At 30.5% G+C, this 16,313-nt stretch overlaps 1 protein-coding gene across 1 annotated transcript in view; it reads left to right on the top strand.

Moving 5' to 3' along the window:
• The first annotated feature begins 5,414 nt into the window (after window positions 1-5,414).
• LOC111085430 overlaps window positions 5,415-16,313 on the top strand; it is a 13,877-nt gene continuing 2,978 nt past the window's right edge. Inside the window, exons 1-3 of the mRNA XM_022383931.1 lie at window positions 5,415-5,496; window positions 10,523-10,616; window positions 15,766-15,939. Coding sequence (XP_022239639.1) covers window positions 5,485-5,496; window positions 10,523-10,616; window positions 15,766-15,939 — 280 coding nt within the window. The 5' untranslated portion in view covers window positions 5,415-5,484. The remainder of the gene's footprint in view (window positions 5,497-10,522; window positions 10,617-15,765; window positions 15,940-16,313) is intronic.

Raw genomic sequence — 16,313 nt, 5'->3', positions numbered from 1 at the left:
TCGTGAGTTACACGAGTCCAATTCCAATTTTTCTCCTATAATACTGCCTCTTTTGATTGCCCATTTCCATTTTAGTTGAACTTAGTCGCTAACATAAGCCGTCTCCAAGCATTATTAGTCTCAAAGTGGGTTCCTCATCATCAAAGTTTCATACCTTTTCACACCAAAAAAAGAAAAAATAATTTCTTTCCGTAGCACACAAACAACACAGAACATTCTTTTTCGGATCGGGATTTAGGTCTTTAAGAAGGTCAGGTTCAATGTCAATCTCTTCCTCCCTTCTTGGCATTTGGTTTCATCGGCAAAATACTATTTTTATTACAGCATGAAGATCGGACTTTTATCCAGAATACTGAATACACTCTCAAACCCCTTTCTAACCATATCCATGTACGTAATGAGAGTAGTATTTAATGTGGTGTTATCACATATTCTCTATTTGGTTTGTGCGACAGCCTTACAATCACAAACAGTTCCAATGATAACACGCGCACTTTTCGTTAGGATAAATTACTATTGGATATAAATACCTTTTTATTACACTCATAATTCGTCAATCTAGCGATGAGTTTAAGTTCTAGCTGTAGGTGGCCTTTGGTTAAATATATAATTATAGCAGATGTTAATTGGTAGAGGTACTTAAAACACTCAAACGATCAAAAATTTTTAGTACACAAATAAAACCTTTATTCTATGCCCGATCAACATTTTGAAAACAGATGCTCTACATGTTTCGACGTCAAATCACGTCATCCTCAGGAGTGTGAAAACAAAGTTTGTGAAAGTCTGAATAATCTGATCACTATGACTTGCATGTTCAGCAAGCGCAGAATTATTACTTTTGTTTTTAACAAAAAAAAAAAACTGCTATTTTGCTCAATCGAATGATATGACGGCTACAAATATTAGAGCAACTATAGCCCCCCAGTGGCACAGCGGTATGTCCGCGACTTACAACGCTAGAATCCGGGTTTCGATACCCGTGGTGGGCAGAGCACAGATAGCCCATTGTGTAGCTTTGTGCTTAATTACAAACAAACAAAAAGCAACTATATAAATAATGAAACATATTAAAAATAATATCATATCTCAAATATGGATGAAGGGTTGGAAAGTAAGAAAATATGGAAATTGCGTTTTTCTTTAAATTCAGTATGTAAACTAAGTAGTCACATGACCAACGGCTCTTTGTATTATGAATCACGACAGTGGTTCATAACAGAGATCGCAAGAAATTGCACAAAACCCTAATAGAACGTTCGAGTTTGTTTGTAACTCAGCACAAAGCTTAAACAATAAAAATTCAGTTCAAACAACACTTTAAATACTTTACTATTGACTGCTAAAGCTGTGCACATATGAAAATACAAAAAAACACTCATATTAAATTTACTAGGAAAATAATTCCGCTCGAAACGCCCCGTTTGTAATTATTATTATTTTCTTGCCAACCTACAACAAAGCGGCTTAGTATATTGCAACCAAACCTTTTTGTAAAATATCATATAAGGTATTGCGACGGTCATAGAAGTATGGAAAAGTCGATTTGTTTCTTTTATATTTTACATAAACTAAAAAAAACATAATTCTAGTGTAAATGATGTTATCGTTACCCCTTCAAGTTAGCTCTATTATAAATTCTTTATAAACATTTATAAAATATATGTTTTATAAATAAAAAATATATATATATGTGTGTGTGTGTGTTCCTTTAAAAAGCTTAAATACAGGGTGAAACAGGAATTACCAGCCAATAAAAGATGAACATTAGATGACTGTAACATGTAGATACTCAATGCTTTGTACACTATACAATCGATGTCTTTAGAGAACTAGCCGCTATATTATGTACGAAGTGAAAGAGTAGAAAAACAATCAATACACATAATATTAAATTTTATTACACACATTCGTAAAATAATTAATTTAAAAGTCACGAAGGTTTATTTAGAACGATGTGTTAGACGTATATATTTTATGTAAAAAAGGCTTCTTTTCAACTGGTAAAATTTTATACGCGCTTTGTGGGGGGGGGGGGTCTTAGTCTAGACATATATTTGCTCATTTCTATGCATTATATATAGATAATTTAGTTACACAGAAACTTATAAATGTTTACTATATTCTCAAACAAATCCCCATGACAATCTCCAGCTGCAGCTTAACATCTTACATCTCGAACTAATGCGATCAAATAATCAATAGCTACAGTAAATCATCATGCACCGTATCAGCTAGCTACCATATCAAGTAATCCTTTGCTCATAGTCGAGCATAAAAAAAGCCAGCAAACAAGATAAATAAAAAATTAGGAATTTAAAAACCTGCAAATAGAGATCGTAAAAGAAATAAGGAAACAAGGCTGGAGATACTGTAGGCATTATCAACTCAAACTACATATCCCTATTTTGAATCCACCAAATGTAATTTTAGGTAACATTATGGAGCCAAAATAGGGGTTTGTTGTTTGAGTAAATAATATCTCCAGTATCTGCAGTCTTGTTTCATTACTTATTTTTACTATCCCTATTTGCAGGTTTCTAAATTCCCATTTTTTTATTTATCTTGTTTCTTTAGAAAGACTGATTATTTGAAGTTGGATATTTTGTATGCTGTTGTGAGTAGGAAGTTCTGTATGTTTTGTAATTTACTTTTTATATGTGTTAGTACTACATTAATCCATGCCAGGCATGCATACTCTGTTATTTGGTGTGTGTATGTATGTAGTGTAAATTTGAATGATATTTGTTTTTATTGTTCCTCTACTTTTACCTGTCATAATCCTAGCATAACAGAAAACCGTTAATAACTTTACACAAACACAGCGCATAACGAGCCTCACGATGTACTAACAAATATTTTGGATAATTTCGTTCCATAATAGGAAAAAAGGTAGGTGGTTATACGGACAATAAATTACGAAAAAGAAAATAATCTAAACTTTCAGATGATATATTTATGACTTCGACAACGTTAGAAACAAGACAGTCATAACAAAAATGTCCAAATAGTTGAATTTTACCAGCTTCAAGAATTCATTGTTGCTAACCTATCTAAGTTTCTTCTAATCATACGCATTTTCGACTTTGTTGCATCTGCTAGCAATTTGTTTCTGTGCGGGCGAGAAATATATATATTTACAATATCTGAATACAAATTCTAAAAATGATTGAAAAATCGACAGTTAGGGCTAAAGATCCAATTATTATTTCACCGAAGAAAAATATTACTAAAACTTACACCAAAACAAAGTTTAAAATCTCAATATTTCACTTATAGTTATATTTAAGAGAACATTTGTAAGGATACAAAACAAAGTTTAAAATGTCAATATTTCATTTATAGTTTTATTTAAGAGAACATTTGTAAGGATACATCACAAATATTTTTTCAAAATTTGTTGTCGTACATTTCTCCAACTGCGACCCGAAATGCCCAGGTGCGACGGAGTTAAATAATCTGATTCAATTCGGTTCAAAATTCCGGTAGAGTTGATCAAATAATGCGTATCGCTTATGCATTTCTAAAAGTGAAGGAAAGTAACGTGATTTCTTTACAAAAAATATGACAAACACACATACAATTAACAAAGAAGACTCGGCTTCGGTCAAGATTTTCAGTAAATGCTTGGTATACTTTTAAAACAGAAATAATAAGCAATCAATCAATCATAGGTGTTTATTAATTACTGCCCCCCCCCCCGCTCAGGCAGCTCAGTGGTAGCTTATAACGCTAAAAATTGGGTTTCAATATTCTTAGTGGGCATAATATAAATAGTTTAATCTGTAGCTCTCCACTTGATAAAAAAACAATTCCTGCTAAGCAGCGCCATCTATGAACTATAGTTATCAAACTTTAGTCAGAATATTTAAATAACAAAACAAGAAGTTTACAAAATGAAATTAATCATTTACACAAAGATATCACACTTTTCTTATAATTGGTAAAATAAATATCAAATATAACGTGCTTAGTTTTGTTTTACTTAAAGCATAATATTATCATACAGCTATATACTGATGACTAAGCACGGCTTTCTTTTTTGTCTAAAATTGTTACACTTTACAGTAACTTCAGATTCATACTAGTATTAAACGTTGGATATCCGTATTCTCACACCAGTCTTCAAATCTTAACAATGGTGTGTATGATTCAATTGAAATATAAAAGCTTTAGATTTTCAGTATTAAAGATAATATAATTTCAGTTTCCAGAAGAGCATTTGGAAAGACTAATATTGACTAGAAACGTTTTCCAGCACTTAAAAACCACACTAAAATACCGTAAGTAGAGAATAAAACTTTAAGTTTTTCGTGTTTTTTTTTGTAAATAGTCATTCTTTTTTAATCATATTTCAAATTCCAAATATACAATAACACCAGGGGTTCGATTCCAGCGGTGGACACAACAAATAGTCCAATGTGGTCCTGCTCTAAAAACACACGCATACACATAAAACAAATAAACCTAACAAAAGTTGTTCTGATACAACTGAAATATAATATCGATATACTATACGAGACAGTTATGTGTTCATCTATTGTTTTTTAAATCGATTTATCTGCTAAACATGTAATTAATTACGATAAGTAAACTAATTATCCGGTACAACTACTGGTAAAATAAGAAAACATTTTATTTTTCGAATATTCATCTCACAACATTAGAGAAAACGGCATCGTGATTTCTAAGTTAAGAAAGGCACTTGCTGCAACTATAAAAGCAATTTCAATCATAATAGTTTCAGTGAATTAAAAATCTTACCTTGAGAGCCTACCCACTTTCAGCACTAGCACTAGTAAAACATGACAGATACTACTATCAAATAATACCTCCATTCCGCTGAGGGGTTCAGAAGCCCCTCATGATCCACGGAGGCCCCAGAGTACTGACCAAGCTCCTCTATTATCCTCAGTTACTTCTATAGCTATCGCATGGTGGGGGAAGTCCATACCCGAAAACAAGCCCTGTTAGTACACCCACCAGTGGTACCTTCCTTTGATAAGGGGGGTTATACCATGTAGATAAATACACCCCGGGACATCACAAATAACCCCGTTTGGTCCTGTTGGCTTAATATAGTTAATATACGTTGAATATGTTTGATAAATAACATTTGTTATTTAGATAGTCCAAGAATATAGAATATTATGTTATATACCAGCCTATCAACATACAAATTAAATAAAAATAATCTATTCGGTAAACATGTGGTCTAGCATTAAAAATGAAAAAGATTGTCTTTAGTTAATTAAATCACTAAATTCACCTTTTTCTATGCAAACAATATGCAGTTTCAGTTTCGCTTTCTAGAACACAGCGCTACCTACGAGAGTATGTTTGTAGCGAGAGTCTGTCTAATCATCCAGTGGAGCAGATGGAGAAAGGATGAGAAACCAGATGTGTGTCAAAGGAAAGATGTGAGGTTATGGGTGACATCCTAAACGCCACGGTCAGCGCTAAAAGTTGCGGAAGAATGAAATAATGTCCACTGTAGTAAGTGTTTTTAGCATTATTAGCTGAGGATTTATCCAACAAAATTAAGCTGTAGTTCGAATAATTATTGGCATAAAACTTAACTGCGTTATACTTTAGTTAAATTTTATACTACTACCAGTACCAGTTATTCTGACTCTGAGTTACACAGAACTAACCACCAGTCTATCTTAGTATCTACATTATTGTTTATTGGCTTCAGTTTTTCATCATTGTTGATATGAAAAATTGAGTTTTGCATACCTTTTTACTGTATTAATATTAGTGTATACTGTGCATTTTTTGTTTTTTGCTATAATACAAAAACTGATACTATTAACATTTAAATTATATTGTGAATTTGTTACAGTCTGAGGTCAAATACTACTAACATTAAGAGTACAATTTCATAAAGACTGAATTTTAGTAATAATTCTTGTATCCATAGCTGTGAATTATGTTCTGTGTTTTAAAGTAATCAAATATAATGTTGTTTTTAAGTGTAACTCTTAAGCACATTTTTATTTTTTAGTACGCAAAATGGATTTGAATATATTTTATCAACTTCTTTTTACCGTTTATATAATTTTTCACAAGAGAAACAGAAAATGCAGTGTCTTTGACAGTGAAAAAAAAAAATCCACTATATGTTATGGTAAAAGTAAATAGTAATGATAATATTTAACTATAGCTCTTTTTTTGTTGTTACTTACCTATGGATTCCTATTTCATTTATTTTTAACACAAATATGTATTTATTTCAAGAGAATAATATTATTAACAATAATGTAACACCTTTTTTTTTTTCTAATGAGTGATGACATATGTTTTAAAGATGGAACTTTGATTACTTGATTCATTTTCGTACATGTTTGTAAAACTACATCATAAATGGTATGCCTAGAACCTGTAGTACTTTAACATTTGGCTGTTTCTTGTGATTGGTGACCATTCTTCTATGATGGATGTATATCTTCTTCCAAACTTTGGATTTCAAGGTATAATACTTAGGAAAGAGCTTGACTTCGATTCCAATCATAATGTTTGATGTATATATATCTGTGTATATATTTTACAAAAATTATATTTTTGTATGTATTACAAGCATGTTAGGAAATATTTCCAAATGGGTTACCATGAAAATGTTACAATACATTTAGCAGTTACATAGTAGTCTAAATATAAGCTGACTCACCTTGGGATGAAGCATTTTTATATCTTACCTCTATATATTATAGCTGATCTAACAGAATACTGAAATGTAATTAGTAATGAAGAGAAAGTGACAGAGAAGTAGATAATACAAACTTAGTTTCTTTTATATTATTAGAAGTTTGCAGTGAGTTGCTGGGATTGGAATATTTGGTTGATGTAAGCTTTATAAATGTTATTGACATATGTTGGTAAGTGAAGATTGTGATAATGTGATCCTGGTTTTAAGATTATAATATACAGATGATAAGGAGCCATTTGATCTTACAAGGCTGTCCATATAAACCCACCTCAAAAAACAACAAAATCCTTTCTTTCTATTTTAGCTGGAGCTTTGGGTGTCTTATTGAAATATTAAACTTTTAACTTCTTGTCCTGTTGTCTTCAGAATTCTGGGCAAAGAAATCAGAGGCCTTTATCTTATAAATCCCCTGAAAAATTTTGTGCATTTCCATGAAATCACGTTTTACTTTTCTTTTCATAACGACATTAAAAGATATTATCCCCACAAAGTTATCTAACCATCTTTGGAATCATCCTTGTAGCTTAAAAGTATGATCCAAATTATGATAACTCAAATGAATTACAATGCACTTACTATAATTATATGTCATTTAGCAACTAATTGTCCAACTTACCAATTGATCCAAGTAATTCTGTAGCATCTCAGTATAGCTAGGAGTTTAATGCCATCGTTAGAAATGTTTATAATTTACTAATTATGCCCTTGTCACTGTCATTAATGTAAGAAAGAAAAATAAGTGTCCAGGCACTGACTTCTGAGGAACACCACTAGTGACAGAAGTCCAGTTTTACAGAAATCTTTTATAAACAACTTGGTGCTTTCTTTCATCCAGCTATGTTTCAACCCATTTAATTAGTCTTTACCAATGTGATTTTCTTAGCTAATCGTATATGACACCTCTTCAAAAACCTTTTGAAAATCTAAGTACACCAAATCAACACCTTTACCATAGTTCAAATTAAAAGTACATCTTGAAAAAAAAGTTAACAGATTAGTAAGACAAAATTTTCCTTTAGTGAAATCATCTTTGTCCTCATGATATCAGAGTTCACTAAATGATTTTGCAAAGTTTCTTTTATCAGGTAAATTTCTTTAAATTTTAAGGAGAACCTCCTTTAAACTTACTTAAAAGAAAATAAATAAAACCTATGGAAATGCTTGAAAAAAATTGAGAAAACTCCCTTTCAAAACTAACTCTTTTGCTAAGCTTCTTCAAGATAGGAGTCATATCTCAGATTTTAGAGAAGCTAACTTACACTAATTATAAGATATTTTGAATAAAAAGGATTGGGTGGTTAAACTAAAGGGACAGAATGTTAATGATGCTTGGGATACATAGTTAATTTGATTAAATTGGCTGAAAAGGAGTATTCATAACAAATTTTTATATTCAAACTGAAATGCTTTTTATAAATGGCTAAATAGAGAAATTCATCTTATAATAACTAAATATCTTACAAGAACATGTAAAAAGGCAGATGCTAAAATTTATAAGTAGAAAGAAATCAAATACTATATAGTACTGACCAAAAAAGATTATGAATGATTTTTTTGTTGAAAACATTGAAGATGGCTAAAACGTTTTTTTTTATGCTCATATTAACTGAAAAGAGAAATATAGTTTGAGAATAATCTTCCTTTAAGAGGTTCTAAAATTAACCTTATTTCAGAAGAAGATAGCTTACTTAAACTTAAAGAAAACGATTCCTAAGCTAATCAGTTTCTTTAAAGGTGAGGAATTATTCTGAACTTTTATTGATTTGTTGAAGTTTTATGATGGAGCTTGCTACTTTTAGGATGGGTGTTTTCTTGTTATTATTGTTTACCTTTACTTTTGATGGCCCTTTGATGTGATGTCTCATGGGAGATTGATTGGTGGGTTGGATGTGTATGAGATTAATGAAAAAGTTTGTAGATGGTTAGAAGGTTGGCTTGATGGTGGATAGGCATTTTTTTAACTTGAAGAATGTAACTGATGAGTCCAAGGTTCATTAAAGTTCATTAGAGTTCTTGTCTTGTGATTATATTGTTTATTATTTCTTTTAATGATGGATAACTTCTTGGAAATTGGTGTTTCAAAGTTTGCTGTAGGATGGGAGGGTCTAACTCTGTTTTGAATGCCTGTCCTATTGAGAAGGACCTTGAAAGGCTTGATGGATGAGTATGTTTGTGGAAGATGAGGTTTGGTATTGAAGGGTGTAGAATTATATGTTTTGAGATGTAGAAGTTTGGAGGGAATTGCTTTTGTTGTGTAGGTAGCATTGATGGTATGAAGGGTTAGGTGCCTTTAGTGTGATTGTTGAGGCCATCTTGTGAGTGTTTGACTGTAGTAAAGGAAGCAAGTGGACCTTTTTAAACTTTTAGTTTAAGAATAGGAAGGTATGTTGTGATCTCATGTAGGATTCTGGTGGGATCTGTCATTTGGAATGCCATGTGTGATTTTGATACCCTTTTTGCAGGAACAGTGTTAGCATGTGGTGTGATCTGCTAGAGTGACATATCACTTTGGTCATTTGAACTGCTATAAAATGCTTGGAATTTTTGCTTGTTCACTCTGAAGCATGGAGGAGTTGGAGAGGACTTGATTCTATTGTCCAGGATTATTAGGAGATTAGGTGTTTTGTTTGAGATGTGGAGTACAGATTACAAGTTTTTTATTAAGTGGGCTTTGAGAACTTGGATGGGGTCTTCTTCTTCAACATATACTTTTTCCTTTTTTTTTTCAGTTGGAGTTGTGAGCTTGTGGAGAGGTTTGCTGGCTGATGTGGAGTGTGCAGTTGGTTTGTATTGTTTTTTATTTTTTTAAATAGATGTATGGGTGTGAAGGACTGTTTTACATTGGATTTTGTTTATTAGTTTGGTCTTGATTCATTAGGTGAATGATTTTCTATCACATTGCTTTTTTTTTCATTTTACATTTATCACATAATCTAGAAAATGCTTAGTAAAGAAATAGTAGAACTTTAAATGTTGCCTGTTAAAAATTACTAATGAATGAAATTGCCAGTGTTCTCCATATTAAATTTAAAAAGTAAATGTAGGGCTTTTAGTTTGACTTCTGTTGTTAGCTAGGTGTTGAATTCATATTATCATTTAGAAAAGCTTTTGGAAAGGTAATATTTAAAATCATTGTTGTTTCTGATATGTCATTTGCTTTTTTTTGGGGGGGGGGGTGTAAAAGCAAATAAGTTACTAGTAAAGCTATAAATACATGCATATCTGTCTGTTTTTGAACCTCTGTTGTTCAGTATTTGTGCAGTTGTAATATAAAGGTAGTCTTAGTGAATGAACTTCTTTATGAAGTAAAGTAGATAATTATCATTTCTACAGAGATGTGTATGTGCAGGTGTTACTCTAGAATTGTTAAACACAGTAAGAAATGCACAGAAAAATACAACCCAATTCTTATTTTCACCAAAAAAACAGGTTCATTTAGGTTATCAGTATTATTTTAGTATTATGTTTCTTTGTATTTTGATAAATTTTTGGGCAAAAAGTAATTGTCAAAACAGTTGTAGAAGGAAAAACAATGAAATATTCAAATGTAATTTTATAATAAATTGTAAAATTGATTAGTAGTTAGTTTATTTGGCTACTTTCAAGCACATAGTTTCCTATAATTTGCATGTACAACCCAGTAAACGAAACAAAAAATCATTCTGTTTCAAAAACCCTGGAAAGGAATTTTTGCTTTAAGCAAAGTTTACTTAGTATACTTGAAAATCCCCAAATAATTCCAAATTCTTATCATTAATGAGTTCTTCGTATGTTTTACTTCAAAGAATTTCATAATTTTACCCTTCCTCCCAGGAGCAGAGACATTTTCCATACAAAGTATGGAGCTGCCACAGAGAGACAAGGAAAGCAGTTGTGGCAGCTTCTCTCTCAGATCTTCGAATTAAAGGTGAAAACTCCTTTTAGTAAGATGTTTTTATTACTAGATTTTTTCTTTTCTGTTAATCTGCATGTCATGTCCAAAGTGATTCATACTCAGCATCATAAGATTAAGTATACAAGAGCCATTAATTTCATGACATACCAAATTTAACCCTATTAAATTGATTTTGTTTGTAGAACTTCTTGCTTATAATGTTATGTTTAAAAGGCCAATTTTATCCTCCCTGACATGTGTATGTACCATAATTAACCTGTAAAACAGACATCTGTACAAGAATTAGCCTGTAAAAATAAATATGTATATCAAAATTAGTCTGTAAAACAAACATCTGTACAAGAATTAGCCTGTAAAAATAAATATGTATATCAAAATTAGTCTGTAATATATGTACCAGAATTAGCCTGTAAAAATAAATTTGTACCATAATTAACCTGTAAAATTAACATGTGTACCAGAATTAGCTTGTAAAACAAGTATATGTACCAAGATTAGCCTCTAAAAAAGAAAAAAACATATTTAGCAATGCAAAACTTTTTATTTTTAATGGAAATTTGTGTATAATTTTACCATATATAAAGAAATCAAGTTGAATGATAACAATTTTCTACTAGGCTTACAGTGTGTTTTTTTTAACTTAGAACTTAAAAGTACACTACTTATGTATGATATCCTAGTTCTAGTAAAAAAACTATAGTATGTGCATATATATAACATAACATACAAACAACAAGGAGACATTTGGTAATTTAAAGCTATCTCTTCACCCTTAAGGAAAAGTAAAAACTCACCCTTTATTTTTCAGGAAATTATTGATTTCCTTTTGCAACTCTTGTAAAGTGCCAGTCTACTACTGCAGGTGGCAACTCATTCCATAAGCCAGTAACCCTGTTCAAAAAGTAAAATTGTTTTAACTGGAGCCTATCCTGATTTTTACAAACTTAAATTTGAGTCAGCTCAGCTTGTTTCCTTCGGATTATAACACAAATAAAGCAGAGACTTTTATACTAATTATTGATCCCCTGGATAATCTTATAAACTTTGTACGATCACCTCTTACCCTCCTTCACACAAGAGAAGATAAGTTGAGATCTTAAGTTATTTCCATAAGGTTAACCTTCCATCCCAGGAGTAATATCTTTATAGCTCTCCTCTGAATTCTTTTCAACAAGTCAATATCATTTCTTAGATAAGGAGTCCAAAACTGTACTCAGTATTCCAAGTGAGGTTTAACTCATGATTTATGTATAGAGTTAGTTACCTCTTTTGACTTGAAATCAAAATAAATAAATATAAAGCACTGCTTCAATAACTTGTGTGACTTATCCACCACTATGGCAAAATCCATTTCCTCATTCACACTACTGAGTGAGTTACCATCTATATTAAATGTGTGATACAAATTATGATAACTGCATTATAATTAAAGGTCATTTGCTAAAAACTTGTCCAACTAACCAATTAGTCTGAGTCATTTTATAATATGTCAATACTGCTAGAAATACCCAAGAGTTTAATGTCATCAGCAAACTTTCCTAATTCACTAATTATGTCCTTATCAATATCATTAATGTAAATAAGAAAAAGTCCCCTGAAGCACTCCACTATTAACATGAGTACAGTTTGACTGGATTATGTTAATATCAACTTTTTTACCTTCTCTCATCCAACTATTCTTCAGTTTAATTTACTGATCTTTCTTCAACTCTCACTGTTGTAATTTTCTTAACTAATCTTTTGTGTGGCACCATATCAAAAGTTTCATGATATTCTAAATATACCATTTCCATTATTATTTATGATTAATTCAAGATTGTTCAGCTTAATCAATTACTGTCATGACACAAAAATAATCAACTTATTAGAATTATTGTTTCCAGTTATTACTATTTTTGGTTATTACATTTGTCCAAATCTCATATGAGAGCAAGTAACTATTGTAATTTACTAATAAGCCAGAAAATTAATCAATTAGAATATTCTATTAATTGTCCAGCATTACAGATTAGTAAGGGAAGATGTTATGGAATCTATATTGAATTTCTCTTATGATAAATATATTTCAACAGATTATTTTGCAAAGCTTCTTCATATCAGATCTCTAGAATTTTTCCCATTAAAGAATTAAGACTAACTGGTTTGTTATTTCTAGGGAAACTTATCCTTCATAAGATAACCCTTCCATTCCCTGAGTAATCCTAATAGCTTTTTTCTGAACTCTTTTCAACAAGTCAGTATCCTTTTTTAGATAAGGAGACCAGAAATGTACACAGTATTCCAAGTAATTTTATTTGGTTACTTTCAAACAAATGTTTTTTTCTATAATACATGTGTGTGTGTGTGTGTACAGTAACAAAAGATCATTCTATTTCAAAAAAACATAGTGTGTAATGTCTGCTCCAAGAAAAGTTCTTTTAGTATACTGTAAAGTCACTTGAAATCATTCTAATAGCTCTCCTGAATATACTATTATAAATCAACGTGATGAACTTGTATATTAAATGAAATAGAGATGAGTTATTGATTGGGATCTCATTTTAAACATTATACCACCTCATGAGAGCCTGCATATTAATTATGTTCTTTTATACTTTTTACACCTAAGATATTCATTTTCCTTTGTCTTTTTCTTGTAATAAAAGTTGTATTTAATCATTTAAGATAGCTAAATAATTTTTACTTGTTTTTTGTCAATTTTCCAGATAATATATCATATGTGACTGGTTTCATGAAAATGTGGTGCTCTGTGTTTACACATAGAAATTTATCTTTTTAAAGTGTCTGAATTTTTCTCTACAGTTTTTACATTCAACTATTGATATATGATTTGACACTCTTGTTTCCAACTCTGAATCTATGAAAACCTATTTAGTTTCTTCTATAAATAGTTATTAAATAAAATACTACTTATAGTGGTTATCAAGAATCGTTAATGACATTACGAAGTTTCAATTCACACTGACCATAATTGTGATTATTATCTTAATGAACTTAAAAGCTTTTTTTAAAATGCTTTTTGTCATCAATTCCATATGGAAAATATTTTGCTTTAAATAAAAGTTGTGGGCTAGAAGATTTATGTCAGATTATACAGTAGTCAGTTGTTGTTAAATATTTGCTTGCAGCTATTACAGAAGTTGAGCACATTATATTAAAATGATTTTGGAGCTTCATCACATCATTATATCATCATTTCCTTGTCTGGTTATGTTCTACCTGATGACCATGCATCATAACAATAGCCCTGCTGTATAGTTTCCACTGGAAAAGGTTCAGTCAGAAGGCTGCCATGTACAAAGAGTCCCAGATCTCCCTAAATGCTTTCCATAATCCATCTAGTGTATGAGGATGACAGTTTACAAGCATCTGCTTCAACAGCCCAATCACACAGAAATTTATAGCTGGTGCATCCAGCTATTTGAACAGTATTTTTTGCATGGATTAATATGATTACCCATTTCATTCTCCAGGTGTTTGAGGTATGCAATGATTGACTGGATATGTCATGGAAGCAATCTGTATACACAAGACTTGTGTCACTTTTCCAGATAGAGATTCTTCTTGATTGTGAAGTGTACTGTTACTGTTGCCATGTGGATGGCTTTTTCCACCTGTTACGAGATGCTGAAATTTGCTTACCACAGCCTGGATATTACTTGTCGTAGGTCTCTTTCTAGATAGTTCTGGTGCCCAAAGTTGATACATATTCCTTTGTTTTTTAATGCAATTAAGTACAAATGATATCCACATCCTAGAAATTCTAAATCCCCAATCTAAACACATCTTTGTGATCTGAATGTATAAATATTTTGTCTCAAAAAGGGTTGTTACAAACTTTTCCTAAAAGTGATCATTTTTTATGGCATCACACTACCTACAGAACGACAAACAATGTCAACATTTAGTTTTGATATATGCCATTCCTTCATGACTTTATATAGGCTGTGGTTCTCATGTGACTTTTTTATTTCTATGTTCAAATAATTTTAATATAATGTACTCAACTATCTGTATTTTCATAAGAGTATTTTAATTTGCTGATTATTTTTATTTTATTTAGTAAACATTGTTTGAAGTTTATATATGAATATTATAGAAAATGACTTTTATAATTTTTTTAATTTTTTGCTTTATTTTGATAAATTGTTTAATTTTAAAGCTGGCTAAATATTTTATAAGATATTAAAGCAAGCTGGTCAAAAACTGCATTTTAAGTATAACTTAGTTCTCACTTTTTCATTCTGTTAAATATCTTTCATGACAAAGGAATTTTTTGCATAATATTACAGCTTATGCTTTGTTCGAATATTTGTTAGGTCTCAGTTTTGCTCCAGGCATCTCTTTGTAAGTGTATTTCCAAGTTCTTCAACATATCAAACAATACTCATAAACTGTGAATTTTTATTTTATACTATATTTTGGCATACATGTACACAAGAAAAAAAGTTATTTTTGTGCTCTAGTTTTTTGCAATGCATTTAAAATGCTTTTTTTATGAAAAAGAGTAAATGTTAGTATTTTGGTAACTTTGTAACATGGGTTATAACTTAACAGTAATTGGTTTTTGTTTAAAATAATCTATAATTTTTAGTTACAACGATTGCTATATTCATCATTCTTTTAAATTTTCTGTTTTTTTTTCAACCAAGGAAACAAACATTCAGTAAAAAGCTTTTACAGTTTGGAAGTAAATAATAAAAGTTGAAGGATTTTTTAAATAAAATATTTGATACATTTAAAGCACATTACATTTATAGCTTCCGACTTAAACAATTACTTGCATATTGTGCTAATGCACTAATGTAGTGTTGGATAGAAAAGTCATACAGTTTTACTTAAGAGTCTATTTTCCAGATAAGTATATTTCTTGAATTTAGTGTTTTCTCATTACATATTTTAATATATTTTGATGTATATAATTAAAGTATGATGATGACTTTATTTGTAGTATGTTTTGTTAATGTTTAGTTTGTGCATATTGATATGATCTTTAGAAAAAATTTTGTTCACCTTTTAACATGTGATTTGATAATGTACTGTAAGATATGTTTTTGAAAAAGGAAAATATTACATTATCTTGGAAAGAATAGCTAATCAAATTAAAACTACAAAAATGGTAATCCTATATAGCTTTGTTTGTATTTCTTCTTTACTACAGGTGGAGAAAGGTTAGGCTACAGTAACCCTACAGAGCTCAAAGTGGTGCTAGAAAGTGATGGAACAGAGGTTGAAGATGAAAATTACTTTAAAACAGTGGACAGAGACACAATCTTTATCTTGCTCCGTCCTGGTGAACAGTGGTTCCCTCCTAGCATGGAAACATTGCGAGCAGGTATCTCTTGTTTTTAAAGAAACAAATCCAGTGAATAAGAAGCCATAAATATGACTACAATTTTTAAGAATCCAACCATACATCAATTCTTCACAGGAGTAGTGGTTTTAACTTTTCTTAAAATTAACCCCATTTATATGTTTTATTTTTTATGTTTTAATTTTGAATGAAACCACCCGTAGAGTTAATGATTATTTCTTCTAATTTACACTTTACTCATATATCCTAATGTAGGTATTAAAATAGTTTTTAATACAAATGAAATCATATGTTTTGTTACTAAACAAAACTGCTTGAATTTTCCATTTTTAGAACCGTAAACAGATTTTTTTTTTGTTTTTAGTGCTTTTTACATCTTTTTTTTTTTTTTTTTT

Source organism: Limulus polyphemus, unplaced genomic scaffold (assembly GCF_000517525.1).
Source record: "Limulus polyphemus unplaced genomic scaffold, Limulus_polyphemus-2.1.2 Scaffold384, whole genome shotgun sequence".
NCBI lineage: Eukaryota > Metazoa > Arthropoda > Merostomata > Xiphosura > Limulidae > Limulus > Limulus polyphemus.
Note: the sequence above shows the minus strand (reverse complement) of the source record. Positions and strands in the feature narration are given on the sequence as shown.